The sequence below is a fragment of the Silurus meridionalis genome, chromosome 19, assembly GCF_014805685.1.
Source record: "Silurus meridionalis isolate SWU-2019-XX chromosome 19, ASM1480568v1, whole genome shotgun sequence".
In the NCBI taxonomy this organism is placed as follows: domain Eukaryota; kingdom Metazoa; phylum Chordata; class Actinopteri; order Siluriformes; family Siluridae; genus Silurus; species Silurus meridionalis.
The window spans coordinates 16,857,693-16,878,361 of NC_060902.1; the positions used below are offsets into that span (position 1 = coordinate 16,857,693).

General features: G+C 42.7%; 1 protein-coding gene across 1 annotated transcript in view; it reads left to right on the forward strand.

Annotated features, from left to right (window-relative positions):
- Positions 1–17,196, forward strand: part of dnah1 (dynein, axonemal, heavy chain 1) — a 35,182-nt gene extending 17,986 nt beyond the window's left edge. The window contains exons 45-78 of the mRNA XM_046875576.1: positions 35–208; positions 327–505; positions 629–859; positions 1,000–1,196; positions 1,865–2,000; positions 2,087–2,295; positions 2,509–2,680; positions 2,769–2,960; positions 3,065–3,175; positions 3,343–3,528; positions 3,651–3,842; positions 4,281–4,448; positions 4,547–4,738; positions 4,986–5,117; positions 5,383–5,508; positions 5,662–5,781; positions 5,875–6,024; positions 6,333–6,493; positions 6,600–6,825; positions 7,131–7,326; positions 7,975–8,126; positions 8,261–8,457; positions 8,544–8,688; positions 9,752–9,910; positions 11,416–11,547; positions 11,825–11,995; positions 12,159–12,338; positions 12,817–12,993; positions 13,872–14,042; positions 14,262–14,392; positions 15,239–15,383; positions 15,672–15,878; positions 16,210–16,444; positions 16,814–17,196. Coding sequence (XP_046731532.1) covers positions 35–208; positions 327–505; positions 629–859; positions 1,000–1,196; positions 1,865–2,000; positions 2,087–2,295; positions 2,509–2,680; positions 2,769–2,960; positions 3,065–3,175; positions 3,343–3,528; positions 3,651–3,842; positions 4,281–4,448; positions 4,547–4,738; positions 4,986–5,117; positions 5,383–5,508; positions 5,662–5,781; positions 5,875–6,024; positions 6,333–6,493; positions 6,600–6,825; positions 7,131–7,326; positions 7,975–8,126; positions 8,261–8,457; positions 8,544–8,688; positions 9,752–9,910; positions 11,416–11,547; positions 11,825–11,995; positions 12,159–12,338; positions 12,817–12,993; positions 13,872–14,042; positions 14,262–14,392; positions 15,239–15,383; positions 15,672–15,878; positions 16,210–16,444; positions 16,814–16,935 — 5,774 coding nt within the window. The 3' untranslated portion in view covers positions 16,936–17,196. The remainder of the gene's footprint in view (positions 1–34; positions 209–326; positions 506–628; positions 860–999; positions 1,197–1,864; positions 2,001–2,086; positions 2,296–2,508; positions 2,681–2,768; positions 2,961–3,064; positions 3,176–3,342; positions 3,529–3,650; positions 3,843–4,280; positions 4,449–4,546; positions 4,739–4,985; positions 5,118–5,382; positions 5,509–5,661; positions 5,782–5,874; positions 6,025–6,332; positions 6,494–6,599; positions 6,826–7,130; positions 7,327–7,974; positions 8,127–8,260; positions 8,458–8,543; positions 8,689–9,751; positions 9,911–11,415; positions 11,548–11,824; positions 11,996–12,158; positions 12,339–12,816; positions 12,994–13,871; positions 14,043–14,261; positions 14,393–15,238; positions 15,384–15,671; positions 15,879–16,209; positions 16,445–16,813) is intronic.
- The last annotated feature ends 3,473 nt before the right edge of the window (positions 17,197–20,669 follow it).

Sequence of the window (20,669 nt, forward strand, 5' to 3'; positions counted from 1 at the left end):
TTTTCATATAACATGAGTACATTATGTTTACCAGGAACATTCAAGCAGTTGGTAGACATCAATTTTGCATGTGCCATGGGTCCTCCTGGTGGAGGCAGGAACCCGATCACCCAACGCTTTACACGCCACTTCAACTACCTCTCGTTCACTGAGATGGAGGACTCCAGCAAGAAAAAGATCTTCACCACTATCCTGGGCAGCTGGATGGGTGAGTTGAGCAGTATACAGTATATATCAGTATATACAGATAATAAAGTACCTTTAGGCTGCACCCGCGATCTTTATTAGTACTGAAGTGTAATTTTTGTCGTCTTGCGAATCTTCAGAAAAAATTCCCGAGCTAATGGAGCTGAATGAGAACCTAGTGGATGCCACTATTAAAGTGTACGCCACCATCACTTCTGGGCTTCTGCCCACTCCAGCCAAATCACACTACACATTCAACCTTCGTGACCTGTCCAAGGTCTTCCAGGGGTTGCTCATGGCTGAAGCTGGAAAGATCCAGGTAAAGTAAACACATCTTGAACTACATGGAACGTGGTGTTTGAGATTGGCTGAAAGAGAGGAGCTTGTTCCAAGCACTTTAAAGTTATAATATTTTAACCACAGTGCCTGTGTCTTGACCTAGGACAAGGTCCAGCTTCTCCGGTTGTGGTACCACGAGAGCTGCCGGGTGTTCCAGGACAGACTTGTGAATCAGGAGGATAGGGACTGGTTTGATAAGCTACTCCAGGAGTGCATCGAGGAGTTCGACTGCAACTTTCAGGAGGTGGTACCCTGCCAACCGGTCCTCTTTGGTGACTTTATAGACCCTGGTAGTGATACCAAAGTGTATCAGCTCATCGAGGACATAGAGAAGGTTGGACCCTCACTGTTATCTCAGTATTTTTATCTCAGTATTAAAATAGCACAAATTGTCTTTGAAGGTACTATTTTGATATGCTTTTTTTAATGCATTTCTTTTCTTTTTCTTTCAACATCCCAATGCCTTATTTTCAGCTTTCTAGAGTAATGGAGGAATACATGGATGACTATAACCAGATCAGCACCACTAAGATGAAGCTAGTTCTCTTTATGGACGCCATCCAGCACGTCTGCCGTATATCCCGCATTCTGCGCCAGCCGCTGGGAAATGCTCTTCTGCTAGGAGTCGGTGGCAGCGGGCGCCAGTCCCTCACCAAACTCGCCTCGCACATGTAAGAGACAAATCGAGATTGCACAGGTTTTTCTCTCGAGTACATATGGAGTAGGAACACACATGCAGACGGTTACATCTAGCTTCTGCACAAAAAGGACTTTAAAATTTTTTATTTCAAAGCAAAAGCCTTAATACGCCAGCAGTCATTAAAAAGTCATTATAGTTCCATATCTAAGCACTGAGTACATGTGCAGGATCCCACAAGTCATTATTATGGTGAGAACAAAGAAGGCATGTATAGGAAATTGAAGCCAATTAGTGTTATTACTGGTCACAGATAATGTAAAGCAGCTCTTATTATACAGCGGAGAACCTAATGATGTGGTCACACATGTTGGACATTAGAGGTCAAAGTGCTGATAGGGTTTCCTCGTCGTATTTCGACGCATGTGAATGCACACACACTGCAAATTACCATCTGCTATTACGCTGCCCACATGGAAAAGAAAGGCTTGTGACAATGCCTATTGGTACATCTACTAATCTGTGTTTTTTTTATTGGCTCAGAGGCTTTTATAATTACTGTTTATTTTGAAGGTTTTTTATTTTTCAAGAATTCAATTGTATTTCAGAAGAATTGTATTTGAACATCATGCACGCTCAAATGTCATGCTATGCTGTTTTGTTACACAACTCTGATTGTGTTGTGTTCTTTTGTGCTATAAGATCAGACTACGAGTGCTTCCAGATCGAGCTATCAAAGAACTACGGAGTGCCGGAGTGGAGGGAGGATATTAAGAATATCATGATGAAGGCCGGTCTCAACGACGTTCAGATCACCTTCCTCTTTGTTGACACCCAGGTAAAGTTTAAGGCTGAATAAGCTGAAAGATTTTAATCAGATGAAAACACTGAAAAAAACTTGTACTCATGCGTGCTGCTTTTTAGATCAAAAGCGAGACGTTCCTGGAGGACGTTAATAACATCCTGAACTCGGGCGATGTGCCAAACCTGTACAGTGGAGACGAACAGGAGAGGATCATGATAGCCATGAAGCCCGTGGTGCAAGAACTCGGCATGCAACCAACCAAGGCCAACCTCATGGCCGCCTACGTCAGGAGAGTCCGCAGCAACATCCACACCGTGCTGTGCATGAGGTTTGCCTGCTCATCAAACATTCTTTAGGGAACTAATCCGACAAATATATTCAAATATTGGACTAGTGTTAGTTAGTTTTCTCAGTGTATAACAAATTAGGGGTTGCCAGATTCATTAGTTTAACTTCTGGCATTATATGTCACATAAATAATTGAATCTAATCAAGTATTACAGTGAAATATCCTTAACTGCATCTGTGTCTCCTATTCAAGTCCGATAGGTGAAGTATTTCGTGCCAGACTCAGGCAGTTCCCCTCTCTGGTCACATGCTGTACTATTGACTGGTTCAGCGCCTGGCCAGAGGAGGCCTTGCAGTCTGTTGCAGCTTCCTTTCTTAATGATTTACCTGAACTGGAGGCCAGTCCTGCTGCCATGTGTGGCATGGTGAGAGAAAGTGTTTCTGTGTGTGTACGTATAGTATGTGTGCGGCATATAAATTAAATAGCGTGCAAACGATATCCTCTGTTTTTAGACTGCGATGTGTGTAGAGATCCACGAGATGGTGGCTCGGAAGTGCGAACAGTACCGTGCCGAACTCTCCCGCCATAACTACGTCACACCCAAGAGCTATCTGGAGTTGCTCAGTATCTTCTCAGCCCTGATTGGCTGTAAGAAGCAGGAACTGCATTCGGCTCGCCAGAGGATGAAAGTGGGACTGGACAAGGTGACCTCAATGTAGACAAAACGGTTTGTTATAAGGCGGGTTTTCACAGTCTGACTCTGTGGTGTAACGTCTTTGTGTCCTGTGTGTGCATGTGTGTGTTGTAGCTCTTAAGCACAGCTGAGGATGTAAGTAAGATGCAGGAGGAACTGGAAACAATGAGGCCTCAACTGGAAGAAGCAGCCAAAGACACCGTCATCACCATGGAAAAAATCAAGGTATTTTACATCTTTATATAATACATTGAATAAATTATTATTGGCAAGATATATACACTGCACACATATATATATATATATATATATATATATATATATATATATATATGTGTGTGTGTGTGTGTGTGTGTGTGTGTGTGTGTGTGTGTGTGTGTGTGTATACATAGCAAGACACACTGGTTGCAGAGGAGACCCGTGTGGCAGTACAGGCCGAGGAAGCGAATGCATCTGAGAAGGAAAAGGTAGCCAGTGCATATGCTGCAGATGCCCAGCAAAACCTTGATAAAGCTCTGCCTGCGCTGGATGACGCTTTAGCCAGCCTCAAATCTCTCAACAAGAACGATATCACTGAGGTGATGCTCAATCCTTCCAAAGATCTCACATTACAATTCAACAGGTCAAAGTGTACAGTTGATCTTTAACTTTCGCCATATTTAAAATGTGTGTGTGTATTTGTGTGTTTTGTGTTGTCCAGGTGAGGGCGATGCAAAGACCCCCCCAAGGTGTGAAGCTGGTCATCGAGGCAGTCTGCATCCTGAAGGGCATTAAACCCAAAAAAGTAGCTGGAGAAAAGCCAGGGAGCAAAGTGGATGATTACTGGGAACCTGGGAAAGGAATGATGCAGGATCCTGGGAAATTCTTAGACAGTCTGCTGAAGTTTGACAGGGTAACACCAAAGTCCACACACACACACACAACACACACACACACACACACACGTTGTATAGTGTAGTGTTGTGTAGTGTGTAGTGTATTATAGTGTAATAATGTGCAGTATAGTATAGTGTTGTGTAGTATAGTGTAGTGTGTAATGTAGTGTTGTGTAGGATAGTGTAGTATTTCTGTCTGTCTGTCTGTCTATCTGTCTCTCTCTCTCTCTCTCTCTCTCTCTTTCTCTTTCTCTCTATAATTTATACTATATTTTCTATAGCTGTACTTGTGCTTTGATCAGACTTCCTTTGATTTGGAATAAGCCGTGCACATGCCTATCAATCTGATCCTTGTGTACCTTCTGAACTTGCCTGTCTGTTTACTATGACATATTTTAAACACCACGATTGAGTGCGTTTGGGGAAAAAATCTATCGTTTTTGTCATTTCTTCAGGACAACATTCCAGATCCTGTGATCAAGTTGCTGCAGCCGTACATAGACAACGAGGAGTTTCATCCAGCTGCCATAGCTAAAGTCTCCAGGGCCTGTACATCCATGTGTCTGTGGGTGCGCGCTATGCATGAGTACCATTTTGTGGCCAAATCCGTGGAACCCATACGGGTGAGAACTTGCATCACATTGCTGCCCCCTGTGGGACATATATTAGTACTGCAACCATTCGGCAATATTTTAAATGTGTGTTGTATGTGTTTGAGCAGAAAGCCCTAGCTGGGGCCCAGGAGGACCTGGAGGTAACTCAGAATATTCTGAAGGAGGCCAAAGGAAAGCTCGAGGCGGTCGAGGAGGGTATTGCAGCACTGCAGGCCAAGTATCAAGAGTGTCTAGCCAAGCGTGACGAGCTTGAGAGCAAGTGCCAGCTGTGTGAAAACAGACTGATTCGTGCAGACAAGGTGAGCTTGGACAAGAACAAGCACACACCTGTATCCTTTTCACCAAACACACATTGGTCCAATTTATTCGGACAACACACATCTCTTCAGTTAAGTGATACAACAAGATCAAACAGGGCCAACAAATGGATCTAACTTCACCCCCACAACTTATGGAATGAGTGTTTCATTGTTTTAGCCCCTGTGTTTAGTGTGTACATGCTAAAGCCACATGTTTCACAAGAAAATCTGTGTGTGTGTGTTTTAGCTGATTACTGGGCTTGCCGATGAGAAGGTGCGCTGGAAGGAAACAGTGCTGCATTTGGAGTACCTGGTGAATAATGTAGCTGGTGATGTGCTGCTGTCTGCAGGATACGTCGCCTACCTCGGACCTTTTACAGTGAGTATTTATGCACGTGTTCCGTGCGTGTACGTGTGCTGCGTAACGTGGTCCTGACTGCAAATGCAAGAGTATGGCAAGTACACTCTGTGATGTAGTGTTTCGTCTGAGAGATTTCGTGTGTCTGCTATGGAGTGTTAGCGCCTTGAGGTTGTATACATGAGTGTAGATGCACACAGCTAGGTGTTTATATCGCTTTTAAAAGTGTGTGTGTGTGTGTGTGTGTGTGTGTGTGTGTGTGTGTGTGTGTGTGTGCATTCTCCAGGGGGAGTATCGGTCGTCCATGTTTGAGGAGTGGCTGCGTGGTTGTAAGGATCGGCAGGTCCCTCACACAGCCGAGCCCAGCCTCATCAACACACTCGGAGACAGAGTCAAAATCCGTTCCTGGCAGGTCAGAACCACACACACCTTCTCAAGAACTCGCAACAAAATGTACAATGTTACTGATTTTGCTGTTTGTTTGTTTTTTTCATTTCATCATCTGCATACACTACTTATGTGTGTGTGTGTGTGTGCGTGTGTGTGTGTGTGTGTGTTTGTGTAGATTGCCGGTTTGCCAAAAGACAACCTCTCTGTGGAAAATGGAGTGATCACTCAGTACTCTCAGCGCTGGTCTCTGTTCATCGATCCTCAGGGTCAGGCCAATAAATGGATCAAGACCATGGCGAGTGCTAAGAAACACCTATGCTGTCATACCTCGCTGTCACACACGTTTTGACCGACTAAACCCTAAACAATGGTTTCACCTCTGTCGCAGGAACGTGATAATGGACTGGATGTGATGAAGCTGAGCGACCGCGACTTCCTGCGCAGTTTGGAAAACGCCATTCGGTTCGGGAAGCCGTGTCTGCTGGAGAATGTGGGAGAGGAGCTGGACCCGGCGCTGGACCCTGTTCTAATGCGACAGGTACCACACAGATGCACACTTATTCTCTCAGGAGCTTCTTTAGGTTCTTTACAGCAAAGAAAGCTACAAATTCGACAGAATATGCAACCAAACCCACAAATACATCAATCACAAACCTGCATTTAACAGAAAGGGAACTTAAAACGGTACGGTTCAGTTCAAAGACTGGACCGCACCATTTTAGGTGACTCCCATCAGCAGAACTACAAAATTATTCTACAAGTTTTACTTTCTCTAACTGTGTGTGGTTGTGTATGTGTGTGTGTGTGTGTGTGTGTGTGTGTGTGTGTGTGTGTGTGTGTGTGCAGACCTTTAAGCAGCAGGGCAGTACAGTACTGAAGTTAGGTGACAACGTCATTCCCTACCACAACGACTTCAAGATGTACATCACTACTAAGCTTCCTAATCCACACTATTCCCCTGAGATCTCCACCAAAGTCACTCTAATCAACTTCACCCTCTCTCCAAGGTGCAGCTAAGATCACAAGACCGTGCAGCTCAAATGCATTGCCAACACATATTAATTAAAATAGAACGTTAGAGTCTCATAGTAAAGCAACCTGTATACTGTGCAGCGGCTTGCAGGACCAGTTGCTGGGCCGTGTGGTGGCTGAGGAGAGACCCGATCTGGAGGACGCCAAGAACCAGTTGATTGTAAGCAACGCACTTATGAAGCAGGAACTGAAGGAGATCGAGGACCAGATCCTGCTCAGGCTCAGCTCATCAGAGGGTAACCCTGTCGATGATGAGGAGCTCATACGAGTTCTGGGAGCCTCCAAGATCAAAGCTGGGGAGATACAGGTCTGTCAGCATACTAGAGAAATATCCCGAGCAAAGCTAAAGACATCCATTTTTACCAGCCAGCCCCAGTTCTTCTGTTAAAATGCTCACAACCATGTGATTCTTCAGGGGTTAATTTTAGAGTGACTTCTTTACAGCTTTAGTGTTGCTCATTTCCTGACTGGAAAGTTTTCATTTGAAAGCTTAATGAGCAGTTTGTTCATTTTGTATATTTGTGGGTTTCAGTTTGCTTAATTTTTGGTGTTTTATTTTATGTATTAAATAAAGACTTCTTCAATACTTATATTATTACTATGATGTGGCAGGCCAAAGTGATGGTGGCGGAGGAAACTGAGCGAGACATCGACGCCACACGCCAGGAGTACGTCCCTGTGGCTGTGCGCACCCAAATCCTCTTCTTCTGTGTGTCGGACTTGTCCAATGTGGACCCCATGTATCAGTATTCTCTTGAGTGGTTCCTAGGTATCTTCATGGCAGGCATCGCTAACTCGGAACGTGCAGGTAGAGCACATGCTCACACGATCTCATCATCCTATTCATCATCACATCTGTCTAAATGTGTGTAGGTTTAAAAACCACAATACGATGTAATAATCTGCAGTAGTAAAGGTGTGTCAGAGACCTACATATGTAACTATTTGTATAACGATTTGAGCTATAAATGCTAATATGTATACATTGTGTGTTAGTACACATTGTGTGTTAGTACTCTTTTGTCACTTCCAGCTCAGTTCAGATTGTAGCAAAGCCGAGTGCTTTTTACACGATTACATGCTCATCATCTGAAAAAGGCTGTTATCCAACACCTCCAGTCTCTGCTCCCTGAGGAGCTCAGTCACTCGCTGATACGTATGAAACGTTTGTGCCGAACTGAAACAATGAACACTGAAAACATGGCGGTTCTGAAAGCACCAGAGTTTATTAGATAAAAGCTATAATAAAGTCGCTAATAAAAGGGGCGGTTGTCAATATAAGGACATTTAGTCAGAGAAACAATCAAAAGCGCAAGAGTAGCGATCAACTCGATGCTGCCATGGTTGGATGGTGTTCTCTTGCTGATGCGATTCAGTTGATGTTTAAAAGAGATTTGTTTATATTTATTGCTTTCTTTGGATAGCTAATGCCTTCATGTCGAATGTATATTCTCAGACATCCTGGAGCAGCGCATCATCAACATTAACGAGTACTTCACCTTCAGCCTCTTCAGCAACGTGTGCCGCAGCCTGTTCGAGAAGCACAAGCTCATGTTCGCCTTCCTGCTGTGCGTTCGCATCATGATGAACAAAAATCTGATTGATATGGTGAGGAAAAAAAGAGTTCTCCTGGCCACTCTGGCTTTTCTGGCATTAGGTGCCAGAATGTCCGCTAGTCTCCTATGCATATTTATATCACATTATATAATGAGACTGATTTACCTTTATTTGAATGTGTCCAGGCTGAGTGGAAGTTCATGTTGTCAGGAGGTACAAGCCTTCAACAGGAGCCAAACCCAGCGCCCACGTGGTTATCAGAGAGGGCATGGCAGGACATCATGGCCCTCAGTTCTCTGCCCAACTTTACAGGCCTGGCACAGACCTTCTCCAGAGATGAAGCTGAATACAGGAGGATCTTTGATAGCAGCCAGCCACACCGGTATCCTCTCACACCTACACATATCTATACATTTTTCTTTATACGTATGTGTATTAATTCATTGTTCTGTACTTGTGTGTGTACAGAGAGCCTCTTCCGGCCGAGTGGGAGAACAAGCTGGACAGTTTTCAGCGGATGTTAGTGCTGCGCTGTCTGCGTGTCGATTGCCTCACACACAGCCTGCAGGACTTCGTGTCAGCACAGCTTGGGCAGCGCTTCATCGAGCCTCAGGTTCACAATGTCTATACTTTCTGATACCTTAATCGATTCTAGAGTTTTGTGTTGAATTAATTGATTGCACACAATTTTCCATTTACATCGAACGTAGTTGATCATCAGTGATGGTTGCGTGTTCGACAAGTTTCACGTTTATAACGTTGTAGATCAGGCGTATTGTTAGCACAATTCCCTATAATTTATAGCAAAAAGATGGAAGTGATGCATCGCTGCGTTAAAACTATTCAAATTCATGCAGAAAAGGATTACAAAAATGTATTTAGGGATGAGAAATTTCAGCTAGTCGCACTGCAGAATTTAAGCAGCAAACGCCAGATACAAACGTGTATATATTTATATTAGTGCTGTCAAATTCAACACGTTAATAACGCAATAATAACGTTAAAAAAACGAAAATTCATTTTAACACCACTCATTTAAACGCATGATTAATGCCTTTTACGCAACACACATTTATTCACAAGGCCATTTGTTAACTCAGATATAATAAAAAAGTAAACTCCTTTACTGATGCGCCGAGTCTGAAATCAAACACCAAAATCCACCATGACGCACACATCCGGCAATTAAATCCGTCCGTGTGTAAACATGCCAAAAGTTCTATATGATGTCCTGAAGATTTACGTCATTAAAACACCATAATTACTTTAAAACATTTACAAGGATATTTTGTCTTCATGCTCTATGTTGAGTTTGGTTTCACTAATAATAAACATACATTTGTATAAAGCATCCATATTTGTTCATGAACATGTTGATTAGAGTATTAAAGACTAGAAAAGTATTAATTTGAGGTACATTTAGAACAGATAAAAATGTGCGCGAGAATCACGAGACATGACAATCATGCTATTAATCACAATTCAATATTTTAATCAATTGTATATTAATATATATATTAGAATTAATGTATATATTAGTTGTGGTGCAATGGATCACAAAACTCAAGGTTCAGATCACATTACAGTTTTGAAGTCTTGGATCCGCAAAAAAGTTGTATGTATGTACTATATATGTATATTAATACATTCTTCATTATGTCCTCTGTCTCTCTTAGACGTCTGACCTGTCTGCGGTATTTAATGAGTCATCTGTGTCCACTCCGCTTATCTTTGTGCTATCACCTGGCACCGATCCTGCAGCCGACCTCTACAAGTTTGCCGACGTCATGAAGTTCTCCAAGAAAATGAGTGCCATCTCACTAGGCCAGGGGCAGGTAGGAACCAAAACAGTTTTGTTTCAGCAGGTGTCCAGGGGTTATAAATCCAATCTGGCTAGTTAGGCATTAATTTAATTCACAGTGTAAACTAAGATGTTTATCCAGCTCCGTGTGCAGCTGGACGTTGGCTCATGTTTAAAACTTAAAACAAAAGAAAGAGTAGGAATTGGCTTTCAGCCTAGCAGACCTTTCTACAAAGCAGTAATATCATACAGCATTTTTCTCTACTGTGCTGCTAATGATCATCTTTAGGTCACTTTCCAAAGAGCTGCTAGATTCCTAATAAGCTCAGGACACTGACCTGTGCATTCAGTTTCTAAATACGGCTCCATAATAAACAAGAACAGGCCTGAGGTCACGCCAATATGCTTGAGACCTCTAATGCTAATTCGGGATTGGGATTCGCATGTCATTCCGGAATAAATATGATGATTCAGGTCGGTTGGCATTCCTCTACACAAATGCACCAGACGCCAAGTCAAATGAACATGGCGTCAATGGAAGAGAACATTCTAGAGGCTTCCTGTCCGTGACATTCAGATGCTGTGTGTCAGCTTAATATACGTGCTGGAGAATGCTGACTAAGCACCACAGTCTTTGTTTTATAGTCTGCAAAGATTCCCAATGTTGGTATAATCTGCGAGTAGAATAGGAGGGACACATTTTTGAAAGGTTTTCAGAGCAGCTCACATGTACAGAAATAAAGATTCAGTTATATTTTTATTTTCGTGTGAGCGTGAGCACGAGGTCACGACCCAATTTACAGGAATGTACATAATTTGTTCATTTATTCATCATTAATTATTTGCCTTGTCAGTGATATTTTTTAAAAAGAGCAAACTAAATAAATCCAAAAACACCATATATTGTTACACACGTGTTATATATAAATATAGGCTTTATGAATGCGATATTATTATTAGATTATTGATTAGGTCTTTGGAATGGAGCTAAATATTTTTTAAACCTGAACGCAATCTCACAGTAGTGGATTTTTTATATGTGCAGTCTGTAACCCTGCTTTTTCCTGTCTGTTTTTCCTTTACGTTTGGTTGTTGGGTGCCGTAGACAGCTCTCAGGATGTTCCTAATTTCATGCTTGTAGACTGTTTGGGCTGCGTTTTGTCCTGTTTCTGATTGTTTTGTCTAGTCAGCATGTTTTCATGACTTGGTCTTATTTCAGCATTGTTTCTTTTTTTTTTGTGATCTGCAAAGTTCTCCAACATTCTTGGCCTTGTCTTACTTGAGTGGAACTTCTCCCAAAGGAAATGACCATTTAACTATTCATCTCCATTAGTGGAAGATCAAACGCAATGACGGATTGCAGATGTTTCACGTTGAATGTTTTTTTGTTGAACCCTTCATGTGCGTCTAGTTTTGTTGATAATGTCGGCTGAGCGTTTTAAAGTCTGTGGCTTGTAGCTGGAGTGCGTGTTTGCTGGTTGTTAAATTTTCTGTGTTTGTGTGTGTGTGTGTGTGTGTGTGTGTGTGTGTACATGTCAGGGTCCCTGGGCTGAATCGATGATGCAGTGTGCGATGGAAAAGGGGCAGTGGGTATTTTTCCAGAACTGCCACCTGGCACCCAGCTGGATGCCCACTCTGGAGAGACTCATTGAGAACATCAACCCTGACAAGGTTAGCTACTCACGACACATGTGTGTGTATATGTGTGTGTGTGTGTGTGTGTGTGTGTGTGTGTGTAAATATACACTGGACATGTGCATATTCATGGCTGCATGTGCGAGTACAAAAACATTTGTTCAAAAACAATATGAAGCATTTCGTTAATTAGGTAATTATCTTAACAACAGGACATTTAATTGGAGCAGCACTAAAAGCAACCATTTCATGCTTTTTGTGTGTTTTTGTGTTTGTGTGTGTGTGTGTGTGTGTGTGTGTGTGTCTGTCTCAGGTCCATCATGACTTTCGTCTGTGGCTTACGAGTTTGCCCAGCAACCAATTTCCGGTCTCCATCCTTCAAAACAGCTCAAAGATGACCATTGAACCTCCACGAGGCATCAAGGCCAACCTACTGAAGACCTACCTGAGCCTGAGTGATGACTTTCTCAACTCCTGCTCCAAGGTGCAACAACCCCCACCCGACCCCCTCCACACACACACACACACACACACACACACACACACACACACACACACACACACAGAAATTTAAATCTACTTCACTAACCTATTCTGTCTGTTTTTCCTCTCTCGCTTTTTTTCATCTCTCTATCTTTCTCTCTCAGGCTGCAGACTTCAGGTGTCTGTTGTTGTCTCTTTGTCTGTTTCACGGAAACGCTATCGAGCGCAGGAAATTCGGTCCGCTGGGTTTCAACATTCCGTATGAATTTACCGACGGAGACCTTCGCATCTGCATCAGCCAACTCAAAATGTTCCTTGATGAATACCAGGACATTCCTTACAAGGCAAGCACATTTGTGAACGTGCACGCACACACACACACACACACGCACACATGAATTATCGCTACTATTACGATGGTAACAGATGTGCTGTATCTCCTTTAAAATGGGTCCTGGCTAAAACAATATATCTGAGAAGCACACAAGTGCTCCCATTAAAAAAAAAAAGTTGAAAAGAGAGGAAAACATTCCACCATCCTTCCATTTCCTTTCTTTTACATTTTAACACATCACAGGGCAGTTTGTATTTCGGACGTATATGTGGAAGAAAACAGAACGCTACATAGGTTTTGAGGATGAAATGGATGTCCTGCTGCAGAAATGTTACTCGGCTACTTCACAAATCACACGCCTGAATAACTTTTCTCATAAGTCAATCGTGTTTCCAAACTCTGGGCCTACCGTTGAATAGGAAAGCCATCCATGACTTTCGTTCTACCATATCTGCATTTATTTTAAGGCTTTATCTCTCCGTGTCTAGGTTCTGAAGTACACAGCCGGTGAGATCAACTATGGGGGTCGTGTGACCGATGACTGGGATCGCCGCTGCATCATGAATGTGTTGGAGGACTTCTACTGTCCCGCCGTGCTGAACCCTGGGCACGTCTACTCGCCCTCAGGAGAATACCGCCAGATCGGCACAGACCTCAACGTCAAGGTTTACTTTAAATCTGTTTATTTACCGGATATGCACAAACACACGGTACAGCGACACTGTGCACTGCGCAGCAGTTCCTATTCTTCACTCGTATCTGCTGTACGTGTCAATATTTACATGCTGTACTCACTAAGGAGAGCAGTACATCTCCATGAGAGCAGTTTTCCTAACCATTTTTTGGTATTGATGTAATGTGTGTCTTAGTCACACATGTGGTCTAAAATTCTAACAAAAGGACAAATAGGGCTGCTTTGTCTATAATATACTTGGACACTTATACTCTTAAATCAGGTGAAAATATATTTCACTTAAATTACTTAAAAGTTTTCAATCTTGAAGAGATCATGTTGGCTAATGATAAGCATTTAACACTAATACACACGATCAGGTATAACATTATGACATTATAACATTGTAATAGCTGAAGTGAAGAACACTGATTATCTCTTCATTGTGGCACCTGTTAGTGGGTGGGATTTATTTATTAGGCAGCAAGTGAACATTTCGTCCTCAAAGTTGACGTGTTAGAAGCAGGAAAAATGGGCGAGCGTAAGGATTTGAGAGACTTTGAGAAATTGTGACGTCTAGACGTCTGGGTCAGAGCATCTCCAAAACGAGTCAGAAATGTTTTAGCAGCAAACATGGAAACCAACACAATGTCTGATCGGTGTAAATTATTGGTTAAAAAATTACTGAAGATGTCTGTGTTTGACTAGACAGAAATCTGTAAATGGTTACTTTAGTTGAAATTTTATAACTACTTGTTGTCGAAATGTATCTCACAGTGTGGATTTATATTTAGTAGAAATTGTTAAAGGGTTTTTCCATATGATAAACTTACAGTATCTGACCTGTGGATTGTAATGTATCGTTTGCAGGGCTACCTGTCATACATCCGCGGCCTGCCAATCAATGACACGCCAGAGATCTTCGGCCTGCATGACAACGGCAACATCAGTTTTGCCCAGAATGAGACTTTTGCCTTGTTGGGTGCTGTACTCCAACTGCAGCCTCGAGCTGCCGCCAGTGGGGGTAAAGCCAGAGAAGAGGTACTGAGTAACCCTTAAGTCAGTTTTAGCTCCCCTGCAAAAGGCTTATAAACTAAAGACAATGTGTATAATTATATATATATATATATATATATATATATATATATATATATATATATATATATATATATATATATATTCCTGTATTTGAATATACAGTGTAAATACATACTGTATAAATAAAATGAAACTAAAGGTCAGAGTTTTACTGTTTTGTAGATAGTCGAAGAGATTGTGACAGGAATTGCGCAGAAGATCCCCAGTTCCTTTGACATCCAGGAAATCATTACCAGATACCCAGTGATGTATGAGGAGTCTATGAACACTGTACTGATTCAGGAAGTAATAAGGTACATCCTTACACTTAATCCACACTTTGAATACAGGAAATGGCTGTATGTATACACTGTAATAACATTATTATAGCGAACTGAAGGGATAACGTATTTGTCAGGGATCCACCTGCCACGCCCCCTTTGGTGGCTCTCTATGCCTCCACTCTCCATAGAGCTCCAGGTTTAACCACGCACAACTGGAGCTCATCATCACTCATGCCTCCACTCTCTCTAAAGCTCCAGGTTTAACGAGGCACACCTGAAGCTCATCACTCCGCTCCTACATAAACCCCTCACTCACATTCACTCCCCGTTCGTTATTGTTTAGGTTTGACTTTCCGTACTGCATGTTTTGGCGTTCCAGTTTTAATGCAGGACTTCTCTCATCCGTTTCATCCGGACTACAGAATCCCGTACCGGCTGCGCTTCCCCTCCCTGTGCATCTCGGGTCAGCTACGCTTCTCCCAATGTGCTACTCGGACTATCTCTCTCAACCGTAGGACTGCCGTGTGCTTGTACTTGTGTGTGTGTGCGCGTATGCGCGTCTGTGTGTGTGTATGCTCGTAGCTCTCTCTCTCCCTCACACGTGCATTAAAGCCCAAGCGAGCTGTACCCCGGCTTCCGCCTTCTGTTTCGCTCGCACCCTGACAGTATTACTATAATGTGGTTTTTTGTAGTAGAATTATTTTAGATTCCTTACTTGAAGACTTACTGGTTTTTTTTTTTTGCAAAGCGAACAATTTTGTACACATTCATTTTCTTTTCTTCGTCTCTCTTTTCTCAGATATAATTATTTACTTTGCCAGTGACTTAATCCCATTTACAATAATGCCCTGATTTCTCTCTCTCTCTCTCTTTTAGATATAATAAGTTGTTAGCAGTCATCACACAGAGTCTCAGTGATCTGGTGAAGGCTCTGAAAGGTTTGGTGGTGATGTCATCTGAGCTTGAGCTCATGGCCAACAGTCTGTTCATCAACGCAGTTCCAGAAATGTGGCAGGCCAAGGCAAGAATCTGTCCTCCTCATTCCTTCTCCCTCTGTCTTATTTTCTCTCAATTTATCTCTCTCAGACACATCCATTTGATTTTAGAGAGACTAAGAGTCTAATTTTATACATGGAATTGTTTAATATTTACACACATTCAAACAGACTCTGGTTTAACCAAAATCTTTCACAGTGATCCTTTGTATTTGTTTTATTACTGGTGATTGTCTGGTGAAATGTCCTTTCCAATAGTTTGGAATTATTAATTATTGTTCCATTTTCAGTGCTGATTGTGGTTTCTCCTGCAGGCGTACCCTTCTCTAAAGCCGCTGGCCTCCTGGGTATCGGACCTCCTGCAGCGCATCGCTTTCTTGAGTAACTGGATCTCCGGCGGGATCCCGGCTGTCTTCTGGATCAGCGGTTTCTTCTTCCCACAAGCCTTTTTGACGGGAACGCTGCAAAACTTTGCCCGGCGGTCCGTCCTCTCCATCGACAGCATCAGCTTCAGCTTTAAGGTTCACAGCAATCCTTTCACCTCCTTAGCTCGATACTTTAAAAAAGTTAATCATTAAAGAGGACAATAGAGGGTTAAAGCCACAATTTTGGGTTATCTTCATAACACATTTAACGGTGCCTATCAAAGCAGCCGTCTTTATTTAATAGATGCAGAGGTTATGAAGATATTTTGATGTGTCCTACATTGAATATAGCTGAATTTGTTGCATAACCGACCATTACCTCAAATGGACTTGTATAACCATCGCACAAATCACAGAGTGAATCTGAAAGGTGTGTTAGTGTATTGAAGATGAAGTAATGACGCCTAATCGTCTTCTTCCTCCACAGATATTGAAGGAGCCAGCAGCAGATTTGACTGAGCGGCCCGAGACGGGGTGTTATATCCACGGTTTGTTCCTAGAGGGGGCGCGCTGGGACACACACGCCGGCTTGCTGACCGAGTCTCGGCCCAAAGAGCTCTACACTGAGATGGCCGTCATCTGGATGGTCCCTACGCCCAACCGCAAACCGCCACAATCCGGCATCTACATCTGCCCCATATACAAAACGCTCACACGTGCAGGTGAGCTGTGTGTGTGTGTGTGTGTGTGTGTGTGTGTGTGTGTGTGTGTGTGTGTGTGTGGGTGGTAGAATGTGAGCTGTATAGAGTTTCAAAAGTTTAAAAACTCAGTTTTGTGCATGAGGAAATTCTGTTAGGAAACAGGCTAATGTTTTTTTTCTTTTCTCATTTTTATGAATGATATCTCATCTGTTTGATTTCTCTTCCATTTCTCTTTGTCTCCCTGACCTCTCTGTTCCACTCGATATTTTCCTCTATTATCATTTCTTTTCTCACATGGACTCTCCCACTTTTATCCCTTTCAATCTTAAATTTTTTTTAATTATCACTCTCTCACTCTCTATCTCTCTTTTTTTGTTTGTTTTTTAACAGGAACTCTATCCACCACCGGTCACTCCACTAACTATGTAATCGCAGTAGAGCTTCCCACAGACCAAAGCCAGAAGCACTGGATAAAGCAGGGGGTGGCGCTGATATGTGCACTGGATTACTGAAAGCACTTTCAAGATTCAAGAATCAAAGGCTGCTTTATTGGCAGGACAAATATAAACATTTGTATTGCCAAAGCTCGACTAAAGAATTATGAAACGGAACAATGGAACAATTAATAACGGAAATAAAGTCATTATAAAATAAGAACAATGTAGAGTTTCAGCCAGACAAAATAAATAGAAAAGTAGTTAAAAAAAATCTATAAAATGTCATACAATAGCAAATGAGTACACCCCTCAAATTCCTGCAATTATTTTTGTTTATGTTCTCAAGTGACAAAACTATAGAAATGAAACTTGGATATATTTTAGAGTAAGTATATATGCAGTTTGTATATCAGTACAGATTTACTGTCCTCTAAAAATAACTCAACATACAGCCATTATTGTCTAAATAGCTGGCAACAAACATGAGTAAACCTGTGAACATGTCAAAACTGTGTCCATAGTGTCAATATTTTGTGTAGCACCATGATATTTAGCGCTGCCTTAATCCTCCTGGGCATGGAATCCACCAGAGCTGCACAGGTTGTTGCTGGGATCTTTTTCCACTCCTCCATAATGACATCAATGAACTTCTGGTTGTCAGACACATGCCGCTTCTTCACCTTCCGCTTAAGGATGCCAAAGTGTCTAATAGGGTTGAGGCCTGGAGACCTACTTGGCCACTCCATCACCTTGACCTTCAGCTTTCTCAGAAAGTCAGTTGTGTGTTTGGGGTCATTATTATGTTGGAAAACTGCCCTCGGACCAGTTTCTGAAGGTCATGTTCTGCTTTAGAATGTCACAACAGTACATGTTGGAATCCATGTTTTCCTCAGTGATCCGCAGCTTTCCAGTAACAGCAGCACTCATGCAGCCCCAGACCATGATGCTGCCACCACCATGCTTGACTGTAGGCAAGACACAATTTTCTTGGTTGACACACATGCTGGACACCATCTGAACCAGACAAGTTTATCTTAGTCTAATCAGACCACAGGACCTGGTTCCAGTAATTTTTCTCTTAGACAACGACTTGTTGCAGTGTGTGGCGTACGGTCTGATCACTGACGAGCAGACCTTCTGCTTCTGTAACCTCTAAAGCAATGCTGTAGCATTCATGCATCTGTTTTTTAAAATCCAATTTGTGCACCTGACGTACAGCACTAGGACTCGACTTCTTTGATGGACCCTTGTGAGGTCTGTTCAGAGTGGAACACTTCTTGGAAAACCTCTGTATGACCCTGGTCACTGTACTGTAACTCAGTTTCAGGGTGTTACTGTTCTTCTTATCGCCTCGGCCATCTTTGTGGAGCGCAACAATTCTAATTGTCAAATCCTCTTTGTCTTTACCATGAGGTCCATGTTGAACATCCACTGGTCAGTATAAGAGTATTGTACTCAAACTAAATTTTAACTGCTCTAATACAAGATACACAAATTTGTATGGTTCTGTCAAGCAGACAAAAACATGAAGATGATGAATAGGATATGTGGCATGTTTACATGACATACAGCTGTTATCACTGAGGGTGTACTAACTTTTGTTGCCAGTTATTTAGACAATAATGGCTGTATGATGAGTTATTTTTAGAGGATAATTTGATAAATTGTAGGTTGTTTTCTGTAATTGTTGCATATACTAAATGACATGGTCACACCTTGTGTATGTGTGTATGTAGTGTGCTGCGAGTGTGAAGCTCATTCTGTACTCCTCCTGTAGGTGGAGCAGTTTGTCATGGGCTGAGAGGGAGATGATTCGGTTCATTTTTGTAAATAATTCATCTTAAATATGAAGGTATTTGGTGCTTTCAATGAAGAAATACATCTCGGCTCTGACAGCAGATAGGACTGTGTGTGTCACCCCGTCTCCACGGCCAGACCGTGTGAGTCTGTACTTCGTCAAGCTGTGGATCAGTTTTGGTGTTCAGGTTCGGTTCAGGTTCTCTGTAGTGTCTGTTAAGGGCCAGAAAACACCCAGTTTTACCCTGGAGTTTAGTTTGGGTTTTCCAGGAGCTCAGGGTGTGTGTGATTTGGCTGATTCTAACTGGGTTTGTAGGGTTCCCCTGATCATGCGTCATTTGTGTGTAGGTGTTTGTTGGTGGTGTGTAAGTGTGTGTTGGTGCTGTGTAGGTGTGTGTGTTGGTGGTGTTTAAGTGTGTGTTGGTGGTGTGTAAGTGTGTTGGTGCTGTGTAGGTGTGTGTTGGTGGTGTTTAAGTGTGTGTTGGTGATAGGTAGGTGTGTGTTGGTGGTGTGTATGTGTGTTGGTGCTGTGTAGGTGTGTTGGTGGTGTTTAAGTGTGTGTTGGTGATAGGTAGGTGTGTGTGTGTGTGTTGGTGATAGGTAGGTGTGTGTTGGTGTGTAAGTGTGTGTTGGTGCTGTGTAGGTGTGTGTTGGTGGTGTTAAGTGTGTGTTGGTGATAGGTAGGTGTGTTGGTGGTGTGTGTGTGTGTTGGTGCTGTGTAGGTGTGTGTTGGTGGTGTGTAAGTGTGTGTTGGTGTGTGTTGGTGGTTTGTAGGTGTTGGTGGTGTGTAGGTGTGTGTTGGTGCTGTGTAGGTGTGTGTTGGTGGTGTTTATGTGTGTTGGTGATAGGTAGGTGTGTGTTGGTGGTGTGTAAGTGTGTGTTGGTGCTGTAGGTGTGTGTTGGTGGTGTTTAAGTGTGTGTTGGTGATAGGTAGGTGTGTGTTGGTGGTGTGTATGTGTGTTGGTGCTGTGTAGGTGTGTGTTGGTGGTGTGTAAGTGTGTGTTGGTGGTGTAGGTGTGTGTTGGTGGTTTGTAGGTGTGTTGGTGTGTGTAAGTGTGTTGGTGCTGTAGGTGTGTGTTGGTAGTGTAAGTGTGTGTGGTGGTGTGTAAGTGTGTGTTGGTGGTTTGTAGGTGTGTGTTGGTAGTGTGTAAGTGTGTGTTGGTGGTTTGTAGGTGTGTGTTGGTGTGTGTAAGTGTGTGTTGGTGGTGTGTAAGTGTGTGTGGTGCTGTGTAGGTGTGTGTTGGTGTGTGTAAGTGTGTATGTGTGTTGGTGCTGTGTAAGTGTGTGTTGGTGCTGTGTGTGTGTGTGTGGTGTGTGTTGGTGGTTTGTAGGTGTGTGTGTGTGTAAGTGTGTGTTGGTGTGTAAGTGTGTGTTGGTGGTGTGTAAGTGTGTATGTGTGTGTTGGTGCTGTGTAAGTGTGTGTTGGTGGTGTGTAAGTGTGTGTCGGTGGTGTAGGTGTGTGTTGGTGATAGGTAGGTGTGTTGGTGGTGTGTAGGTGTGTGTTGGTGCTGTGTAGTGTGTGTTGGTGGTGTTTAAGTGTGTGTTGGTAGTGTAAGTGTGTGTTGGTGGTTTGTAGGTGTGTTGGTGGTGTGTAAGTGTGTGTGGTGTGTAAGTGTGTGTTGGTGGTGTGTAAGTGTGTTGGTGGTGTGTAAGTGTGTGTTGGTGCTGTGTAGGTGTGTGTTGGTGGTGTGTAAGTGTATGTGTGTGTTGGTGCTGTGTAAGTGTGTATGTGTGTGTTGGTAGTGTGTAAGTGTGTGTGGTGGTGTGTAAGTGTGTGTTGGTAGTGTGTAAGTGTGTGTTGGTGTGTAAGTGTGTGTGTGTGTGTGTGTAAGTGTGTGTTGGTGGTGTGTGTGTGTGTGTGTGTGTTGGTGCTGTGTAAGTGTGTGTTGGTGGTGTGTAAGTGTGTGTCGGTGGTGTGTAAGTGTGTGTTAGTGTGGTTGTAGAGCACTAGTGACTCAGGACCATAGCTCCCTTTTTGTTTTTCTTTCAAAGACACAGTGTTTAAAGAAGTG